This window comes from Trichechus manatus, unplaced genomic scaffold (assembly GCF_000243295.1).
Source record: "Trichechus manatus latirostris isolate Lorelei unplaced genomic scaffold, TriManLat1.0 scaffold00040, whole genome shotgun sequence".
In the NCBI taxonomy this organism is placed as follows: Eukaryota; Metazoa; Chordata; class Mammalia; order Sirenia; family Trichechidae; genus Trichechus; species Trichechus manatus.
Window position 1 is genome coordinate 1558063 of NW_004443976.1, and position 20488 is coordinate 1578550.

Below are 20488 nucleotides of genomic sequence, written 5' to 3' on the forward strand. Positions count from 1 at the left end.
CTACAGTGAGCAAACAAGTTACTTTTAAGGGGTTTACAAGTAGGAAGTTCATACAAGCTCTATCAGCAACGTTCTTAATCATACTATGCAGGCACAATGGGGTTTACATATAACCTTCACGCAAAAGTAGGATTCAAATGCAAAGATGGGAGGGGAGGAAGCTCAGCCAAGGAAACAAGATTTTTAATGCAACACTGTGAGGGAGGAAGCCAAGCAAAGAAAACAGGATTTTTAATGCAACACTGTGGGGGCTCTGCCTCAGTACTGAGTCTTAAAATACAAAGCAAGAATCAGATTATACTGCAGTAGGATTCAATTATCAGCAATTCTGATGTGACCATCTGCCAAATTAGGGCTGCCACCACTAAGAAATGAAATCTATCAAATTGAAGCTACCGCCCCCCTGGGGTAACATAGCTATCAAGCAAGAAGGTATTCACTGTAAACTTTCAGTTAACTAGGAACATTAAGAATTAGGGACAGTAGACTCCTCCCCAAGATGCTGGCACAGGCAGTTGAGAGCCTCCACCCCCCTATAACAACTAAAGACAAAGAAAAACAAAAATATAACAAATAATGTGGTAGAACTGATGGATTCAGAACTCTGGAAGCCAGTGCAAGAGATAAAGGACCTGGCCGAAAGCTGAAGGAAGTATGAACCAGCCAACAAGGTAGGAATGTTTTGCTCTCTGTTGCAAGGGAACCCCTCCTGCCCAAGCCCCATGGCAGTGAAGCCGAGGTTCCTGGACATAGACAGTGAACTGCTCTCCCTAGGTCCAGAAGAATGGCAAAAAGAACTTAGCTTTTGCTGACAGCACGCTGTCAGATTTTTCCATATTTGTCTGGGGGTAATAAGAAAAACTGAAAAGAAACCAGCCCCTTCTCCCTTCCAGGCAGGACTGAGAAAAAAACCTTTTTGTTCTGCCTCCAGACTCCATGAAACAAAGGGGACAATTTAAACCTAATGGCTGCATAACAATAGGTATCAAAGGGCACTGAGAAGAGCCTTCCCAGGAGACCTGAAACTTTTAAAACAAAAAGGATTAGAAAGTGGTTGAGATCAGTTTATAGCCCTTGAAAGGCTGATTTGGTCTTTTAAAGGCCTGGGAAACAGAACCAACACTTAAAACTGCCAGTAAAAGGCTGGAAGAAGAAAACTGCAGCTGATCTTGCCTAAGTGATTTACGTACACCAATAGGCTTAGGAACCCGATTCCTAAGCTTCACCATAGAGGTGGGAAGGGATGTCCGTGTTCCCAGAACAGCTGACTGGCACCAGGACAGGCAATGGAGAACGACTCCTCCAAGGCTTTAAGGTCACACAGTGTGAAAAAAGGCATAGTCCAGTTGTGCCCTAAAGGGCCCAATCAAGTGGCAAGACATAAAAAGGCCTCCTTGGAGCTGCATGTCAGTGCCGGCAGAACCAAAGGATCAGAGCACCCTCTGGTGGAATTTAGAGGGAGAGGGGAAAAATAAAATAAAAAAGAGAAACAGAAACAATCAAAATCCTTGGGGAAAGAGAAGATTCTGAGTTTCAGAGATGCCACAGTATAACACTGTCCTATAGCAAAATCATGAAGTCACATTAAAAGTGAAAGTAAAGGGTTGTATTGAGGGAATAAAGACAGCTGCAGCACAAAAGAACATTACAATGGCGAAACATGGAGTCCCAGCAAATGGAACACACAAATTCAAGGGGGAGCAATCGGGGGCATACGGTTATAGGGCTACAGGAGGAAGTACAAAACAATATTCTTATTGGTTTACAGTGATTGAAGTCAGCCAAAGGCGAGACAAAGTAAAGCATAATCTCTGACATTATTGGTTACATGAATACATTGTCAAACACACGATTGAGAGACATGGGGTCAAGGGGGGACTTCAAGTTGGTCACAAAGCTATGACACGATGGAAATTTTAAGGAGTAGTATGTTAAAAGTTACCTTGCTCAGAGCATTGATCTCCAGAGGAGATTGAGAACAAAGAGTTTCCATCAGGGAACAAATGAGTTTCCATGAGGTATTCACATTCTTTAGCCTGACCACAAAGAAACTTATATCCTTAACAATGATGGGGTTGGTTCCTAGGCAACGAAGGTAGAGTCTGGGGGAAAGGAAAAACTGAGCTCTTAGAGTTAGCTCAGTCACTTAACAAATGGGTCAGATGCCTCTGTTTTGATTTTATACCTGGTTGTTGTTAGGTGCCTTCGAGTTGGTTCTGACTCACAGCAACCCTATGTACAACAGAACAAAACACTGCCTGGCCCTCATAATCATTGTTATGCTGGAGCCCATTGTTGCAGGCACAATGTCAATGTATTTCCTCGAGGGTCTTCCTCTTTTTCGATGACCCTCTACCAAGGATGATGTCCTTCTCCAGGAGCTGTTTTCTCCTGATAACATGTCCAAAGCATGTAAGATGAATTCTCATTATCCTTGCTTCTAAGGGGCATTCTGGCTGTACTTCTTCCAAGACAGATTTATTCATTCTTCTGGCAGTCCATGGTATAGTCAATATTCTTTGCCAACAACATAATTCAAAGGCATAAATTCTTATTCATTGTTCAGCTTTCACATGTATATGAGGTGACTGAAAACACCATGGCTTCAGTGAGGTGTACCTTAGTCTTTACAGTGACATCTTTGCTTTTTAACACTTTAAAGAGGTCTTTTACAGCAGATTTGCCCAATGTAATATGTCATTTGATTTCCTGACTACTGCTTCAATGGGTGTTGATTACGGATCCAAGTATAACGAAATCCTTGACAATTTTAATCTTGTCTCTGTTTCTCATGATGTTGTTTACTGGTCCAGTTGTGAGGATTTTTGTTTTCATTATGTTGAGGTGTAATCCATACTAAAGGCTGTAGTCTTCGATCTTCATCAGTAAGTGCTTCAAGTCCTCTTCACTTTCAGCAAGCAAGGTTGTGACATCTGCATATTGCAGTTTGTTAATGAGTCTTCCTCCAATCCTGATGCCGTGTTCTTCTTAATATAGTCCAGCTTCTCAGGTTCAACAAACAATTATAAGACATACAAGGAAACAGGAAAGGATGGCCCAATTGAAAGAACAATATGAAGAAACAGAAATCAGCACTATGGAAGCCCGGATAATGGGCAAAATAGAGGACTTTCAAACAATAACATTAAATATACTTAAAGAAAATACAGACAACAAACTAAAAGAAATAAGGAAACAATAAGGAGACAGAAAATATTAAAAAGAAACAAATGGAAATACTGAAATTCAGGAATATAATAACTGAACTGGAAAATATAAGAGAGGGACTTGTTGTAGGAAAAGAGTCTCTAACTATTAAAGTAAAATCAAAGACATTTATTGAAGTCAATACATCATTCAAACAGGGGTCATGAAAACCTCAGACGTCTGAAGCTCATGATCCCAGTGCAAACCAACACCAAATCCACTGGCGCTGAGTTGATTCTGACTCACAGTGACCCTATAGGACAGGGTAGAACTGCCCCATAGGGTTTCCAAGGAGTAGCTGGTGGATTCAAACTGCCAATCTTTTGGCTAGCAGCCATAGCTCTTAATCACTGTGCCACCAAGGCTCCACGATCCCAGGGAAGGGGTGCAAGTACCACACAGTTATAATACCATAGAAGGAACTAGAAAACACAATATTCTGACTGGTTTACAGTGATTGAGGTCGATCAAAGGCAGGACAAAGCAAAGCGTGATTTTTAACATTATTGGTTACATGAATAGAGCTGGAATACATTGATTGGCTAAAAGACATAATTGTAGGGTCTGTGGTCATGGGAGGGCGGGGCAGGGTTTGTCTCATGACCTTCACAAAACAATGGCATGATGATACTGTCAAGAACAGGTTGCTAAACATTACCTCGCCCAAAGCGTAAGATCTCCTGGGGAGATCTAACACAAAGAGTTTTCAATAAGATTTGGTTACTGATTCATAGTCTTAGCTTAACCACAAAGCCTTAATAATATGGTTGGTTTCTAATCAACAGAGTTTGAATCCGTGTGAAAGGTTTAATCAAGCTTTAGCATTAGTTCAGCCATGTTACTTTTAGGTCAGACGCCTCTTTTGATGTTATATCCCACATCAGATTTAACAACAGACTTGAGCAGGCAGATAATTAAACATAGAGTCCCAGGAGAAACAAGAAAAAAGAATAAAGAAAAATGAGCAAAGCCAAATGGAACTGTGGGACACCACCAAGCAAATCGACATATACATCGTGGGAATCCTGAAAGGAGAGGCAAGAAACAAAGGGACAGAAAGAATAATTGAAGAAATAATGGGAGAACACTTTCCAGACATAAGTTAACAAGTTGAACCTGCAAATCCAACAGGTAGGCAAACTCCATAGAATGAATCCAAAGAAATCTACACCGAGACACACTAAATCAAACTCCTGAAAACCAAAGACAAGGAGACAGTTCTGAAAGCAGCAAGAGAAAAGCCCAGTATAACATAAGGGGTTTTCAATACGAGTAAATGCCGATTTCTCCACGGAAAACTTGGAAGCTAGGAGGCAATGGAATGATATATATAAAATGCGGGGAGAAAAGTACTGTCAACCAATATTCTTTACCTAGCAAAGCTGCCATTCAAAAACGAGGGTGAAATTAAGATGTTCCAAGAGAAACAAAAATTCTGAGAATTCATTATCACTAGACTGACTGGAAGAGATCCATATTTGTGCCCATTCCAAATAAAGCTGATCAAACAGAATCAGAAATTATCAAACATATCATTAATATTACACACAAGTAAAATTTTGCTGAAGATCATTCAAAAAAACAGTTGCAGCAGTGCATCGACAGGGAACTGCCAGAAGCTCAAGACAGATTCAGAAGAGGACGTGGAACGAGAGATATCACTGCTGATGTCAGATAGATCTTGGCTAAAAGCAAAGAATACCAGAAAGATGTTTACCTGTGTTTTACTGACTATGCAAAGGCATTCACTATGTGGATCATAACAAATTATGGATAACAATGCGAAGAATGGGAATTCCATAACACTTAATTGTGCTCACGCGGAACCTGTACACAGACCAAGAGGTAGTTGTTCAAACAGAACAAGGGAGTACTGCGTGGTTTACATTCAGGAAAGGTGTGCATCATGGTTGTATCTGCTCACCATATATATTCAATCTGTATGCTGAGCAAATAATCCAAGAAGCTGGATTATATGAAGAAGAACATGGCATCAGGATTGGAGCAACAACCTGTGATATGCAGATGACACAACCTTGTTTGCTGAAAGGGAAGAAGTCTTGAAGCACTTAATGGTGAAGATCAAAGACTACAGCCTTCAGTATGGATTACACCTCAACATAAAGAAAACAAAAATCCTCACAAACGGACCAATAAGCAACATCATGAGACACAGAGAAAAGACAGAAGTTGTCAAGGATTTCATTTTACTTGGATCCACAATCAACGCCCATGGAAGCAGCAGTCAAGAAATGAAACGACATATTGCACGGGGCAAATCTGCCACAAAAGACCTCTTTAAAGTGTTAAAAAGCAAAGATGTCACTTTGGGGATTCAGGTGCACCTAATCCAAGCCACGGTATTTTCAATCACCTCATATGCATGCAAAAGCTGAACAATGAATAAGGAAAACCGAAGAAGAATTTATGCCTTTGAATTAAGGTGTTGATGAAGAATATTCAATATACCATGGACTGCCAGAAGAACAAACCAATCTGTCTTGTAAGAAGTACAGCCAGAGTGCTCCTTGGAAGTAAGGATGGCAAGACTTTGTCTCACGTACTTGGACATGTTATCAGGAGGGACCAGTTCCTTGAGAAGGATATCAGGCTTGCTAATGTAGACGGTCAGCGAAAAACACGAGTTGGACTGACTCAGCGGCACAACAATGGGCTCAAACATAGTGATGATTATGAGGATGGTGCAGGACTGGGCAGTGTTTCTTTCTGTTGTTCACAGGGTCACTATGAGTTGGAAGCAACTTGACAGCACCTAACAACAACAAAAGCCAGACAAAGACACCACAAGAAAACTACAAACCAATATCCCTTATCAATATAGATTCAAAAATCCTCAACAAAATGCTAGCGAACAGAATCAAACAGCTTATTAAAACAATTATCCACCACGATCAAGTGGGATTTATTCCAGAAATGCAAGGTTGGTTCAATGTTAGAATATCAGTCAATGTAATATATCACATTACATTGGAAAAACGGAGAAAAACACACATGTGATCATCTCAATTGGCACAGAAAAAACATTTGATAAAAAACATTGATAAAAACACTCAAGAAGATAGAAAGAGAAGGGACATTCCTGAATATGATTAAGGACACAAGAAAAATCAACAGCCAACATTATATTCAGTGGAGAAAGATTGAGAGGTTTCCCCTCAAGATCTGGAACAAGACAAAGATACTCACTCTCTCCACTCTTACTCAGTATTGTACTGGAAGCCCTAGCCAGAGCAATAAGGAAGAAGAGGTGTGCTAATCGGAAAGAGAGAAGTAAAAATATCTGTATTTACAGATGACATGATCCTATACATAGAAAATCCCAAATAATCCATAAGAAAGCTTCTAGACCTAAAAGAGGAATTTAGCAAAGTTGCAGCATACAAAGTGAACACACACACACACAGACACACACACACACATACACACATCAGTTGGGTTTCTACAAGCCAGCAGTAAGAATAAGAAATCTGAAAAGGAAATTAAGAAAGGAATCCCATTTACAGTAGCACTCCCCACAACAAAATACCTAGGAATAAATTTAACCAAGGATATGAAAGACTTATACAATGAAAACTATAAAACACCACTAAAAGAAATTAAAGAAGGTCTAAATAAATGGAAAGACACTCCATGTTCATGGATTAGAAGACCTGACATTGTTAAGATGTCAATACTAACCAAAGCTATCTACAGATTCAATGCAATTCTGATAAAAATTGCAACAGCCTTCTTTACAGAAATGGAAAAACTATCCTCAATTTTACATGGATTGTCAAGAGGCCCCAAATAGCCAAAGCAATTAACAAATACATATATTTTATTGTGTTTTTGGTGAAAGTTTACAAAGGAAATTAGGTTCTTATTTAACAATTTCTAAACATATTTTTCAGTCACATTGGTTACATTCTTTACAATATATCAGTATTCTAGTTATTTCATTTTGGTTGTTCTGTTTCCATTAATCTAGCTTCCCTGTTCCTCCTAGCCTTCTCATCTTTGGTCTAACATAAATGTTATCCATTTGGTTTCATCTAGATGATTATTTTGAGGAGCACAGTACTCATGAGTGATTTAAACACATTTTTTTAATAGATAAAAATTCTCATGGTTCAAAAATTAAAGAGCTAAAAAGATGTACAATAAGAAGTTTTGCTCTCACACTTGTGCTCATTCAGGAATCATATATCCATTAAGAGTCTAATATATAAAATATGTATATAACTTCTACAACTTAACAACAATAAAAAAACCAATAAAAAATGGGCAAAGGAGAATATTCTAATGGCCAACAAGCACATGAAAAAATACTCAACATTATTAGCCATTAGAGAGATGCAAGTTGATACCACTTCACTCCCACAAGAATGGCTAAGATGAAAAAAAACAACAAAATGCGGAAAATAACAAATGTTGGAGAGGATGTGGAGAAACCTTTATTCATTGCTGGTGGGAATGCAAAAAGGAGGCCTGATGGTGCAGTGGTTAAGTGCTCAGCTAACTGAAAGGTTGGCAACTCAAACCCAGCAGCCACTCTGTGGGAAAAAGATGTGGCAGTCTGCTTCCATAAAGATTTATAGCCTTGGAAACCCTATGGGGCAGTTCTACTCTGTCCTACAGGGCTGCTATGAGTCGGAATCGACCTGACGGCAGTGGGTTGGGGGGAATGTAAAATGGTTCAACCATTGTGCAAAGCAGTTTAGTGGTTCCTCAGAAAGTTAAATGTAGAACTACTATATGACCTAGCAATTGCACTCCTAGGTATATACCCAAGAGACCTGAAAGCAGTGATGCGAACAGACGTATGTACACCAATGTTCATTGCAGCACTGTTCACAATAGCCAAAAGGTGGAAACAACCTAAATGTCCCTTGATGGATGAATGGATAAACAAAATGTGGTACATACACACAACTGAATACTAAACCCGTTGCCACTGAGTCGATTCCAACTCATAGTGACCCTATAGGACAGAGCAGAACTGCCCCATAGGGTTTCCAAGGAGTGGCTGGTGGATTCGAACTGCTGACCTTTCTTTCAATTCTTAGCCGCTGTGCCACCAGGGCTCCAGTAAAGAGAAATGAAGTCCTGATACATGTTACAACATGGATGAGCCATGAAAACATTATATTGAGTGAAATAAGTCAATCACAAGAAGATAAATATTGTATGATCTCACTTACATGAAATAACAAGAATAGACAAATGTACACAAACCAATGTTTATTAGTGATTATCAGGGTGGGAGGGAGGGGATAAGGAGGAGCCACTATTCGGGAAGCAGTGGGCTTTTGTTTATGGTGATGGAAAATTTGTCAATGGTAGATGATGGTTGCACGTGATTAATGTAATTGAAGTCACTAAATTGTATACCTGAAAAATATTGCCTTGGCAAATGTGTTACATACGCACATATTTTTACAACAATAAAAAAAGAAAGAATAAAAAGAAAAAGAAAAAAAAAAAGAAAAGCATCGTCAAAAAAAAAAAAAAAAAAAGAAAGAAAGAAGGGGCAGTAAAAAGAGGTACTTTCTCTTTATTTTCCCTTAACATACAATGCTAGGTAAATGCTAGGTTATTACCTTTACCAATTCTGGTTCCCCTGCCTGAAGGTGAAGATCATCATCTGGCTGGGTAGCTTCAGGACTCTGGGGGGATACAGATAGGATCACTTAGTGACAGGCTGCCTATGCCCGGGTAGCAGAGCCTCAACAAGTACCACTAGTCTGCCCACCGTGGGGCAGATATGGGACAACACTTCTACTGTTTTACTTAGGGCTGAAATTAAGGTTCCATAATAACATCCAATCATAATCATGAGTTCTTTCACCTCATTTGAGATAATGCCATGTGTACATGATTGAGATAAGATATAACGGCATAATTTTTAAAGGAGTTTTTTAACAAGGAAACTTTCAGCATTGTATAATTATAAAATACAAGTAAACTTATAATAAAGGAACTTCAGATACTATATAACTCTCCTTTTTCATTTGGGGATGAAATATATTCCTCAAAAGTATCTATCTCATTCAAAAATAATACTCAAAACCTGTTAGCATCATCTGTTCTCTACAATTGAAGAATCATTATATAGTAGTGTACGTCTGTGTGTGTGTGTGGGGGGGCATGTCTCAATAGCCATTCAGTAAATATTTCAGGGACCTCCCATAACATCATTTTCTTCCAAATCTTAGAAACATTATCCCTATGAGAGCTTGATTTTATAAATTAAATGAAAATTTTTAAGTGGCACAAAATCTAAAATTGATAAGAAGATACTACTAGAAGGTATTTATCCATTTTAGATTTTATGCCAATTTTTAAAACCATGAGTAATAAAACTATTTATTTAAATTCCATTGGGAAAATGTTATCCTAGTTTCCCTTCCCAAGTTCTTTTCTAAAAAGTGCAACTATTCATCATACAGACAATTAATGATAATCTGAACCTTAATCTTTGATAATTAGAGATGGGTTGATCAGGCCATAATATATGACCAGACCAATATGAATGGACCTACTGATTCAGGGTATTTATTAAGGACTGTTTACATGTTCCATATGCTGGCTACAAAGAATAAAAGATCATTACTGCAGATCACTACAGATCATTACTATAACAAATTTGTTAGTATTACCTTTCTTATGAATCTCCTATTTCAAAAATGTTCTGGTAAAACACAGCTTTTGTCACATTGATACCCATCTCAAACACACACACTCTCTGTCTCTTTCAAATGTCTTCAGAGAAATATGAAAAGATTCGACCTAAATACTCATTTCCAGCCTTAACTTTCACAACTTTCCAGCCTGAATCACTAACTCACCCACTGGTCTCTGTCTCAGTGCCTCGCCCTTAAAATCACTTCTTGCCTCAAGTACCTTCACAGATACTGTATCACAATTTAAATCCCACTTGTACTTGGAAAAGGAGCCCTAGTGGTGCACTGTTAACCCCTCGGCTGCTAACTGAAAGGTCAGCAGTTCAAACACACCAGCCGCTCTGTGGGAGAAAGATGTGGCAGTTTGCTTCTGTAAAAATTTACAGGCTTGGAAACCCTATGGGGCAGTTCTACTCTGTCCTGTGGGGTCACTATAAGTCAGAATTGACTTGACGGCAGTGGGTTTTGTACTTGGATACCTGCTTAAATCTAACTATCCTCATTAGCTTTCCATAACCAATTTAGCCCACCCTAGTCTCCCATTTCTTTCCTTACATAGCACTAATCATCTTCATCACACTGTTCAGCAACTGTCATTCATCTAAATAAATTACATAACTATTTCTTTTGCATGCCTTACCTCAGTGAGACTGTAAGCTCTCCACAGTCAAGCCCTATGTCTTACATATCTTTTAAGCTTAAATACTTCTTAACGGTAGAAGAGAGGAGATCACTAATAGTGGGCATAAGGGGAATATAGTCTCTGTGGATTAGGAGAGAGAGTGTGTGTGTGTGTGTGTGTGTGTGTCTGTGTCTGTGTCTGTGTGTGTCTGTGTCTGTGTGTGTCTGTGTCTGTGTGTCTGTGTCTGTGTCTGTGTCTGTGTGTCTGTGTCTGTGTGTATGTCTGTGTGGGTATATACCAAAAACCAAACCAAACCGGTTGCCATCAAGTTGATTCCGACTCACAGCGACCCTACAGGACAGCGTAGAAGCGGCTGGTAGATTTGAACTGCCGACCTTTTGGTTAGCAGCTGAACTCTTAACCACTGCGTACAGAGTTACCTATATTTTCCCCCAAATTTCCTACATAAAATTTCCCAATTAAAAAATATTTCATTCCACTGCCCTATAAGTTTCCTGGGAATGTAAACTTTTAACATCAAATTTCCTCGCCTGCCTAGCACATGTGAAGATACGCCAGATCTTTTTTGAAAGACCATATGCCCTAATATTAGGTTCAAGAAGTACAGTAAATCCTCCTATAGATCACAATCATTACTATGGTGAATCCAATTTAATGGGTCAAGAATTTTGGTTTAGTTCCCAGATGGGGTGCGTGTGAGGTACAGAAGTCACAAGACTTCAGGAAAAGTAGACACATTCTCAATCAAGAGAGAAGTTCAGAAACTGTGGAGACCCCAACTCACCAGAGGTCCAACTGAAAAAACCACAGCAGCCATAATCTCTTCCTCTATGTTCCCCTCTTTGGAAAGAGCAGAGTTCCACAAAGACACATCTGAGGGAGAGATATAAGGCATGTATCTTAGTTATCTAGTGCTGCTACAACACAAATACCACAAGTGGATGGCTTAACAAAGAGAAATTTATGTCTTCACAGTGAAGTAGGCTAAAAGTCCAAATTCAGGGTGTCAGCTCCAGAAGGCTTTCTCTCTCTGTTGGCCCTCATAAATCTTCCCCCGGACTGGGAGCTTCTCCACACAGGGACCCTGGGTCCAAAGGATGCGCTCTGCTCCCAGCACTGCTCTCTTGGTGGTATGGGGTCCCCAACTCTCTGCTTGCTTCCTTTTCGGGATGTGACCTTAGTAAGGGTATTACAATCCCACCCTAATCCTCTCTCTTTTTTTAATGTTGTGCTTTAAGTGAAAGTTTACAATTCAAGTTAGTTTCTCATACAAAAATATATACATACATTGTTATGTTACCCTAGTTGCTCTCCCCATACTGTGACAGCACACTCCTCCTTTCCACCCCGGATTTCCTGTGTCCATTCAACCAGCTCCTAACCCTCTCTGCCTTTTCATCTCGCCTCTGGACAGGAGCTGCCCATTTAGCCTCATGTATCCACTTGGGCTAGGAAGCACATTCTTTACAAGTATCATTTTATGTCCCATAGTCCAGTCTAATCTTTGTCTGAAGAGCTGGCCTCGGGAATGGTTTTAGTTTTGGGCTAACAGTTCGGGGGGCATGTCTTCTGGGATCCCTCTAGTCTCTATCAAACCTTTAAGTCTGCTCTTTTTACTAGAATTTGAGTTCTGCACCCCACTTTTCTCCTGCTCCGTCAGGGACTCTCTGTTGTGTTCCCTGTCAGGGTGGTCATTGGTGGTAGCTGGGCACCATCTAGTTCTTCTGGTCTCAGGCTGATGAAGTCTCTGGTTTATGTGGCGCTTTCTGTCTCTTGGTCTAATACCTTCCATGTGTCTTTGGTGTTCTTCATTCTCCTTCACTCCAGGTGGTTGGGACCAATTGATGCATCTTAGATGGATGCTCGCTATCTTTTAAGACCCCAGATGCCACTCACCAAATTGCCACCCTAATCCTGTTTAACATACAATTACAATCACAAAATGGAGGATAACCACACAATACTGGGAATCATGGCCTAGCCAAACTGATACGTGCATTTTTGGGGGGACAAACTCACCACGTTAGAAATCCTGACATACAAATGAGCATGATTCTCCCAAAGGGAACCAAGAGTGGTTCCCCAAGATCAGTAAGGGACACTAATTATTGTTCCCGGAGGTCTTGAGATTTTAATACCATTAAATGTAGTCACAGCTAGCAGGCCAGCCATTGTACGGGAACTTTTAAAATATTATCTCATTGAATCTTTACAACAACCTAATGGGTATTCTATTCCCATTCCACTGACAGGTAAACTGAGGCTTAAACTACTTATCCAAGGTCATGCAGACACATGACTCCAAATTAGTCTAATCCCAAAGTCTACATCTTTTCCACTAAATCACACTGCTGTGTGATGTGAAAATAATTCAATCTTTCTTTGTCACAATTACTTACTCATCTAACAATGAAATGGTCTAAAAATCTTTTTCCTGTGTTTCCTGTGAAGTCAATTTGCTAAAAGTTTCAGAGACCTCAGCTTCATGTAAAGAGAACACCACAACTTCCAAATTTAAATGTTAGAAACCTGGCACACTCCTTGCGATCTAATATTTAAGTATATTTTTATCCATTCAGGCAAACCCAAATAAAAAGGAAGCAAGATAATAATGACAATGGACAATGAATAAGGAAGGCTGAAGAAGAACTGATGCCTTTGAATTATGGTGTTGACGAAGAATACTGAATATACCATGGCCTGCCAGGAGAACAAACAAGTCAGTCTTGGAAGAAATACAGCCAGAGTGCTCCTTGGAAGCAAGGAGACTTTGTCCCATGTACTTTGGACATGTTACCAGGAGCGATCAGTCCCTGCAGAAGGACATCATGCTTAGCAAACTAGAGGGTCAGCGAAAAAGAGGAAGACCCACAAGATGGATTGACACAGTGGCTGCAAAAATGGGCTCAAACATAGTAATTGTGAGGAGGGCACAGGACCAGGCAGCGTTTCGTTCTGTTGTATACAGGGTCGCTATGAGTCGGAGCCAATTCAATGGCACCTAACAATAACAAGGATAATAATAATATAAGAGAAAGTGGAATTCAATGAAGAAAGCATTAAGCAGGAGTTCTTTTATACTGAAAAAAGATATATGCCTAATAAAGGTTTAATCCTGTGTAGAAATGGGGTGGCAGAGATCTTGTTCACATACTCTTGATCATTTCTTATCCATTGGAAAGGCATTGATTCTGCCTTTTTACTTTGGTTAAAGATAGTGCCTTGCTGATGCTGACTTTGGTTCAAAAACAAGGAGTATCTGATGTTTGTAAACATTCCTAGGTTGCCTAAACCCTTCCAGAATGATGTCGCAAGCCCAGAGGACAAAAGACAAGTGGCATAACAAGAATTGAGCTGTCCAGATTTTATGAGATCCTACTTTGCAATGATAGTTCTAACCCCACCCCTACCCCATTAGGGCCCTTGGGGGGCCAAAGGAATCTATGCTGAATTATGCTGCATCGGTCCTAGCCTTGTATGGACAATTTGCCCCCATTAAGAATCTATATCCTTGTCTAATTAAATCAGAGTACTTAATCAACCCTTTAAGAATGTATTTGTGTGTGTGTATGTGTGCTCTTTTCCGGCCAGTTCACAGCTGATCCACTAAGGTTGGCATAAGAAATGCGACTGAAGAGAAAACTCTTTCCTTCCATCCCCACGAGCAGTTAGATCTTGGAAGAAGTGCTGGGAAGATGAAGACAGCACCGAAGATGAGATGGCCTGTGGCACGAAACTGATGGTCCTAAAGGAAGGTTTTTGTGGGGAAGTAATATCAGTGGGTCCCTGGTGGTGCGGTAGTTAAGTGTTCGGCGGTTACCCAAAGGTTGGCAGTTCAAATCCACCAGCTGCTCCTTGGAAACCCTATAGGGCAGTTCTACTCTGTCCTACAGGGTCGCTATGAGTTGGAATTGACTTGATGGCAACATTTTTTTTTTTTTTTTTAAATATCAGTGATGTTCATACATTGTTTCCCTACTTGTTGGGCTCATGGATAATGGGTCAGGCTGAGGGTAATGCGGCCTAGGGTACTGTTCCCTCTTTTTCCCTCATCATGCTAGTTAAGGGAGTAGGAAGAATTGAGGATCCTAAAACAGACTTGGAAAGCTAACAGGAGAAACTTCTGAGAAAAAAGGGTAGATTGAACACGTGCATCCAGTTTTGCCTTCTCCTGAAATTCTACTAAAATGAAATTTTTTTTTTTTTTTTTAAGGCATAAATCTACGTGGATAGGGAGAACAGGAGAGACAACAATAACAACAATCTTTTGTGAAGCTGGAAATCAGACAGACACGTGGTAACTGATTCAGCCAAACTGAGAAAGTTTAAACCTAAGCCTTCATTGGGAAAAGCCAAAAACAAGCTCCAATTAAAAACACAGAAGCCACAAAAGACTAAAGAATTAGTGGCACCTGGTACCTGTGCAAAAAGGCAAGAAGACAAGGGTGGGGAAAGACTAACATAAGGAGAACTGGTTGAAAGTTGATTAAAAAAAATAGATCCCTCTCTATCCTTCCCACCCATGTCACCAAATAGCCCCTTCTCATCCTCTGGCAGAAGCCTGGAGGTTTATCCTCTGGAGACAATTATCAGAGAGTCTTTAGCCAACAGGACCCAGGCAAAACTGAGGGTGGAATACCTACAAAAACAGAGGGATCAAGAGCAATCTGCACAATGAAGGGAAACACTCTTTTTAAAACCATTCTGCTTCCCAGAATGCTGGCAGGCAGGCAGGCAGGCACACCTTGATCCTTCAGGCAGGAGACTGGAAGAGACTCCCCTGAGGAGTCCAAGTAGCCCAAGAAAAATTCCTGCAAAAATCACCTTACAGTGGGGGAATTTTTTTGGATGATGGAATTGCTTTATATCTTGATTGTGGTGGTAGTACTAGGGTCCATATGGGGGCCTTCAAAAGCTATCTATATAGGCAAGGGAGTTGAGATTAGAGGAATGCCCCAAACGATTAACTACACAAATGCATTCGTATGTATTTGTCGAAACTCATTGAACTGTACACTAGAAAAGGTGAATTTACTTTATGTTAATTATACCTTAATTTTAAAAATGAAAAAAAATGAGGGAAATAGGAAAAGCATACGGAAGAAAAAAATCTAGCTCTTTTCAGAAATAATACTGGTGGTAGGTAGTATGAGTACTGTTATTGTAAAACTTACATGTGCAATGAAAAGGAAAAAAAATGAGGAAAGATGTGATATTGTAATTCTGTCATCCCGTGTCCTTGAGAACAAGGATTTCTAGTGTGAAATAATGGATACAAATGAAAAATAGGTGAGTTTAAGTAAAAACTCATAGTCCTGAATTTTAGTTGAAGTATGAAATCATGAATGTCTTCCTTAGAGAAATGGCTGTTTTCAGGTGTGAGGCAGGAGATTAAAAGATGAGCCTGGAACACCCTGTCACACCAAATAACATGGAAACTATCAAAGATTTCTAGGGTTGTGTCAAAAGGATTCAAGAGACAACTTGAAGAAGCTTCCCTTGACCAAAGTTGGAACAATGTAAACATCAAGAAGGGGTAATAACTGCAATGGGTTAATCCAATATATTTAAACAAATGAGTGCATATTAATAAAAAAAAAGCCATTTAACTGGACATCTCTAGAGGATGTCTGGGAAATAATTCATTACTTGAAAAACTAGTAAAGGGAAAGAATCAAACGTTTATTCTGCCTTTCCTATATGAGCTGTACCAAATAGTAGATGAGGAGAACGTTATTTTTATAGAAGTATACTAGCTAAGAAAAGAAAAATGAATGATTGAATTTGAATCATTGGAATATCACAATTTTGCAACTCTAAATGATTAGGGATCTGAGCTAGATCCAGGCATTGGACATCAATGGCTACTAATAATACAAAAAGGTTTTGCATGTGATCATATACTTCCTGGTGAAAGAACACACCACCACCTGTGACACAGTCTTTTCAAGAATAATCAAACCCTATCAAGCTGATACAACTATCAGTGTGCAAGAAATACAGGGAAAAGAAGAACACATAATACTCATGGGATGCAATCAGCAAAATATGAACTGTGGGAAACTACAGGTCAGATAGCAGGAGGTGGAAGGAAAATCTTTTTAAAAGACTTAAAAGAAATATTCTTAAAAGGCAAAACTAAACTACAGTATTTAGTGGTGGTATACAGTGTTCGGTAGGGTGGTGATAACCTCACATGGATAATAATGTCATAAAGAGAACAAGGAAGTGATTAAGATAAAGTCAGGTTAGTGACAGCTTGTAGAGAGAATGGATGGTCGTGACTGGAAAATGGCATTGGAGAGCCTCTGGGGTGGCTGGCGAAATTCTATTCTTGACCTTAGTGGTAGTTACAGAGGTGTTAACCTTTTACTAGTCATTAAACTAAGCTATACATTTGTTTTCTGTGGTTTCCTGTATTTGTGCTTTATTTCATTTTACAACTAAAAGGTTTTAAAAAAAATCAACTTGAAGAGAACAAACACTATGCAAAGAAAAACAGACCTTAAAATTGTCATGAATACCCTCCAAGAAATAAGAGAATATATTGTATCTTTGGAGCTCTGGTGGCGAAGTGCTTAAGAGCTTGGCTGCTAACCAAAAGGTCAGCAGTTCCAATCTACCAGCTGCTCCCTGGAAGGCCTATGGGGCAGTTTTACTCTGTCCTATGGGGTCACTATGAGTCAGAATCGACTCAATGGCAACGGGGTTTTTTTTTTTTTTTGGTTTATGGTATCTTTAAAACATGAACAGGATGTTATAAAACAGATTGTTCAGAGACCATAAAGGGGCTTTTTTTTTTCTTAAAATCTATAACATTTCTTTTTATTTCTTATTTTATTGTACTTTAAGTGAAAGTTTACAATTCAAGTTAGTTTCTGATACAAAAACTTACATGTACATTATTATGTGACCCTAATTGCTCTCCCTGTACTGTGACAGTACATTCCTCCCTTCCACCCCTGATCTCCTGTGTCTTCTCAACCAGCTCCTGACTCTCTTTGCCTTCTTATCTCACCTCCGGACAGGAGCTGCCCATTTAATCTCATGTATCTACTTGAGCTAAGAAGCACACTCTTCACTAGTATCATTTTATGTCCCATAGTCCAGTCTAATCTTCAAATGAAGAGTTGGCCTCGGGAATGGTTTTAGAGCTGGACTGACAAGAGTCTGGGGGCTATGCTCTTTGGGGTTCTCTAGTCTCAGTCAGGCCATTAAGTCTGGTCTTTTCACTAGAATTTGAGTTCTGCACCTCACTTTTCTCCTGCTCCAACAGGGACTCTCTGTTGTGTTCCCCGCCAGGGTGGTCACTGGTGGTAGCCAGGCACCATCTAGTTCTTCTGGTCTCAGGCTGTTGCAGTCTCCGGTTTACGTGGCCCTTTCTGTCTCTGGGGCTCATGCTTTCCTTGTGTCTTTGGTGTTTTTCATTCTCCTTTACTCTAGGTGGGCTGGGACCAATTGATGTATCTTAGATTGCTGCTGTCTAGCTTTTAAGACCCCAGATGCCACTCACAAAAGTAGGATGCAGAACATTTTCTTAATAAACTTTGCTATGCCTATTGACCTAGATGTCCCTTGAAAGCATGGTCCCCAGACCTCTGTCCCTGCTACTCTGTCCCTCAAAGTGTTTGGTTGTATTCAGGATATTTCTTAGCTTTGGTTTAGTCCAGTTGTGCTGACTTCCCCTGTAGTGTGTGCTGTCCTCGCCTTCACCTAAGATAATTCTCGTCTACTATCTAGTTAGTGAATAACCCTCTCCCTCCCTCCCCATCCTCGTAACCATAAAAGAATGCTTTCTTCTGTGTTTAAACCTTTTCTTGAGTTCTTATAATAGTGGTCTTATACAATATTTGTCCTTTTGCTACTGACTAAATTCACTCAGCATAATGCCTTCCAGATTCCTCCATGTTATGTTTCACGGCTTCATTGTTGTTCTTTATCGTTGCGTAGTATTCCATTGTGTGAATATACCATAATTTGTTTATCCATTCATCCACTGATGGACACCTAGGTTGTTTCCATCTTTTTGCTATCATGAACAGTGCTGCAATGAACATGGGTGTGCATATACCTATTTGTGTGACGGCTCTTATTTCTCTAGGATATACTCCAAGGACTGGGATTGCTGGATCATACGGTACTTCTATTTCTAGCTTCTTAAGGAAGTGCCAAATTAATTTCCAAAGTGGTTGTACCATTTTACATTCCCACCAACAGTGTATAAGTGTACACAGCTCTTGATACAAAAGCCACATAGCAAAAAGGAAAAATACAAAAGGAAGGCTGGAAATAGTCTTAGCTATTATTTTTTGTTATTATTAGACATATAGAAAATCGAGCAAGTAAAAAAAGATTATTAATTCTAAAGAAAATAAATGTGCAAGAAAGGAAAAATAATAATTTATTGATGGCTTAGCTTTAAATCACATGCATAATTATACCATAAACACTGAATATTGATCTAATCTAATATAGGGGACAACTATACTGGGAGAATAAAAGAATTTATTTAACAAAACTTATACAGAATATAACAAGCACTAGGCACTGTTTTGGAGCCCTGGTAGCACAGTGGTTAAGTGCTTGGCTGCTAACCAAAAGGTCAGCAGTTGAAATCCACCAATGGCTCCTTGGAAACCCTATGGCACAGTTCTACTCTGTCCTATAGGGTCGCTATGAGTCAGAATCGACTCGATGGCAATGAGTATATTATTGTATATTATTACATCATTTAATGCTCATAGCGCTGGTGGTGCAGTGGTTAAGAGTTCAGCTGTCAACCCTTGGAATCCACCAGCTGCTCCCTGGAAATCCTATGGGGCAGCTCTACACTGTCCTATAGGGTCACTATGAGTCAAAATCAACTTGACAACAACAGGTTTGGTTTTTATAAAGTGGTTAAACAACCACCAAAATTCACATACCTTTTAAGGGATTCAACCCTAGGCAGTCTGACTGCAGAATCCACGTTCTTAGCCATCATGTTACGCTAGGAAGCATATATGCCTATGGGCAGGGCTAGCAGTAGCGGATGAGTGGTGATAATGCTGGACTTTGTCTGAGCTCTGTGTCTCTAGAAAGCAGGGATGGTTAAGAAATGCCTCACATCTGTGTTCTGGGAAAGGCTAACTACGAACGACCACCCTACCCTCTCTTCGTCCATCCTTCTGGAGGACTCCCACAGAACTCCCAGGTGACTCTCTTATTCACCTGCCTCTAGGGTCACTATGAGTCAGAACAGACTCAATGGCACACAACAACATAAAATCCCAGGCCCCCTACCTTTTCTTTGAGAAATTCCTCATTAATGAATGTTTTCTCTATTGCAATAGCCCAAATAAAAACATTGTCTTAATTGCCTGGTGCACTTTGCCTTTCACAGTGGATAAAAGGAAAGCTAAATGAAAAAAATCAAGAAATATTTCATTTAAAGAATCAGATAAAAGAATTGAAAGTAATTCCCTCTGGGAAAAGGGAAATAGGAGAGGGAGCCTGTTGTTAGATGTCATCAAGTTGGTTCCGACTCATAGCCGCCCTAGGTACAACAGAACGAAACACTGCCTGGTCCTGCACCATCCTTACAATTGTTGTAATGTTTGAGCCCACTGTTGCAGTCACTGTGTCAATCCATCTTGTCGAGGGTCTTCCTCTTTTCTGCTGACCCTTTACTTTACCAGGGACTGGTCCCTCCTGATAAGAAGTCCAAAGTACGTGCGACAAAGTCTCTCCATTCTCACTTCCAAGGAGCATTCTGGCTGTACTTCTTCCAAGACAGGCTTGTTTGTTGTTCTGGCAGTCTATGGTATATTCAATATTCTTTGCCAACACCATAATTCAAAGGCATCAACTCTTACTTGGTTTTCCTTATTCATTATCCAGCTTTCGCATGCATATGTGGCAGTTGAAAACACCATGGCTTGGATCAGGAGCACCTTAGTCCTCAAAGTGACATCTT

At 39.8% G+C, this 20488-nt stretch overlaps 1 protein-coding gene across 2 annotated transcripts in view; it reads right to left on the reverse strand.

Annotated features, from left to right (window-relative positions):
* The window catches only part of ZNF624 (zinc finger protein 624), a 64290-nt gene that overhangs the window by 24107 nt on the left and 19695 nt on the right, over nt 1-20488 (reverse strand). The window contains exons 1-2 of one of the 2 annotated variants that reach the window (XM_023731063.1): nt 11318-11403; nt 8808-8873 (exon numbers count right to left, since the gene is read on the reverse strand). The exons of the other annotated variant lie outside the window; for it this stretch is intronic. Coding sequence (XP_023586831.1) covers nt 8808-8873; nt 11318-11350 — 99 coding nt within the window. The 5' untranslated portion in view covers nt 11351-11403. Of the gene's footprint in view, nt 1-8807; nt 8874-11317; nt 11404-20488 lie in introns of those variants that run through there. 2 annotated transcript variants of the gene reach the window in all.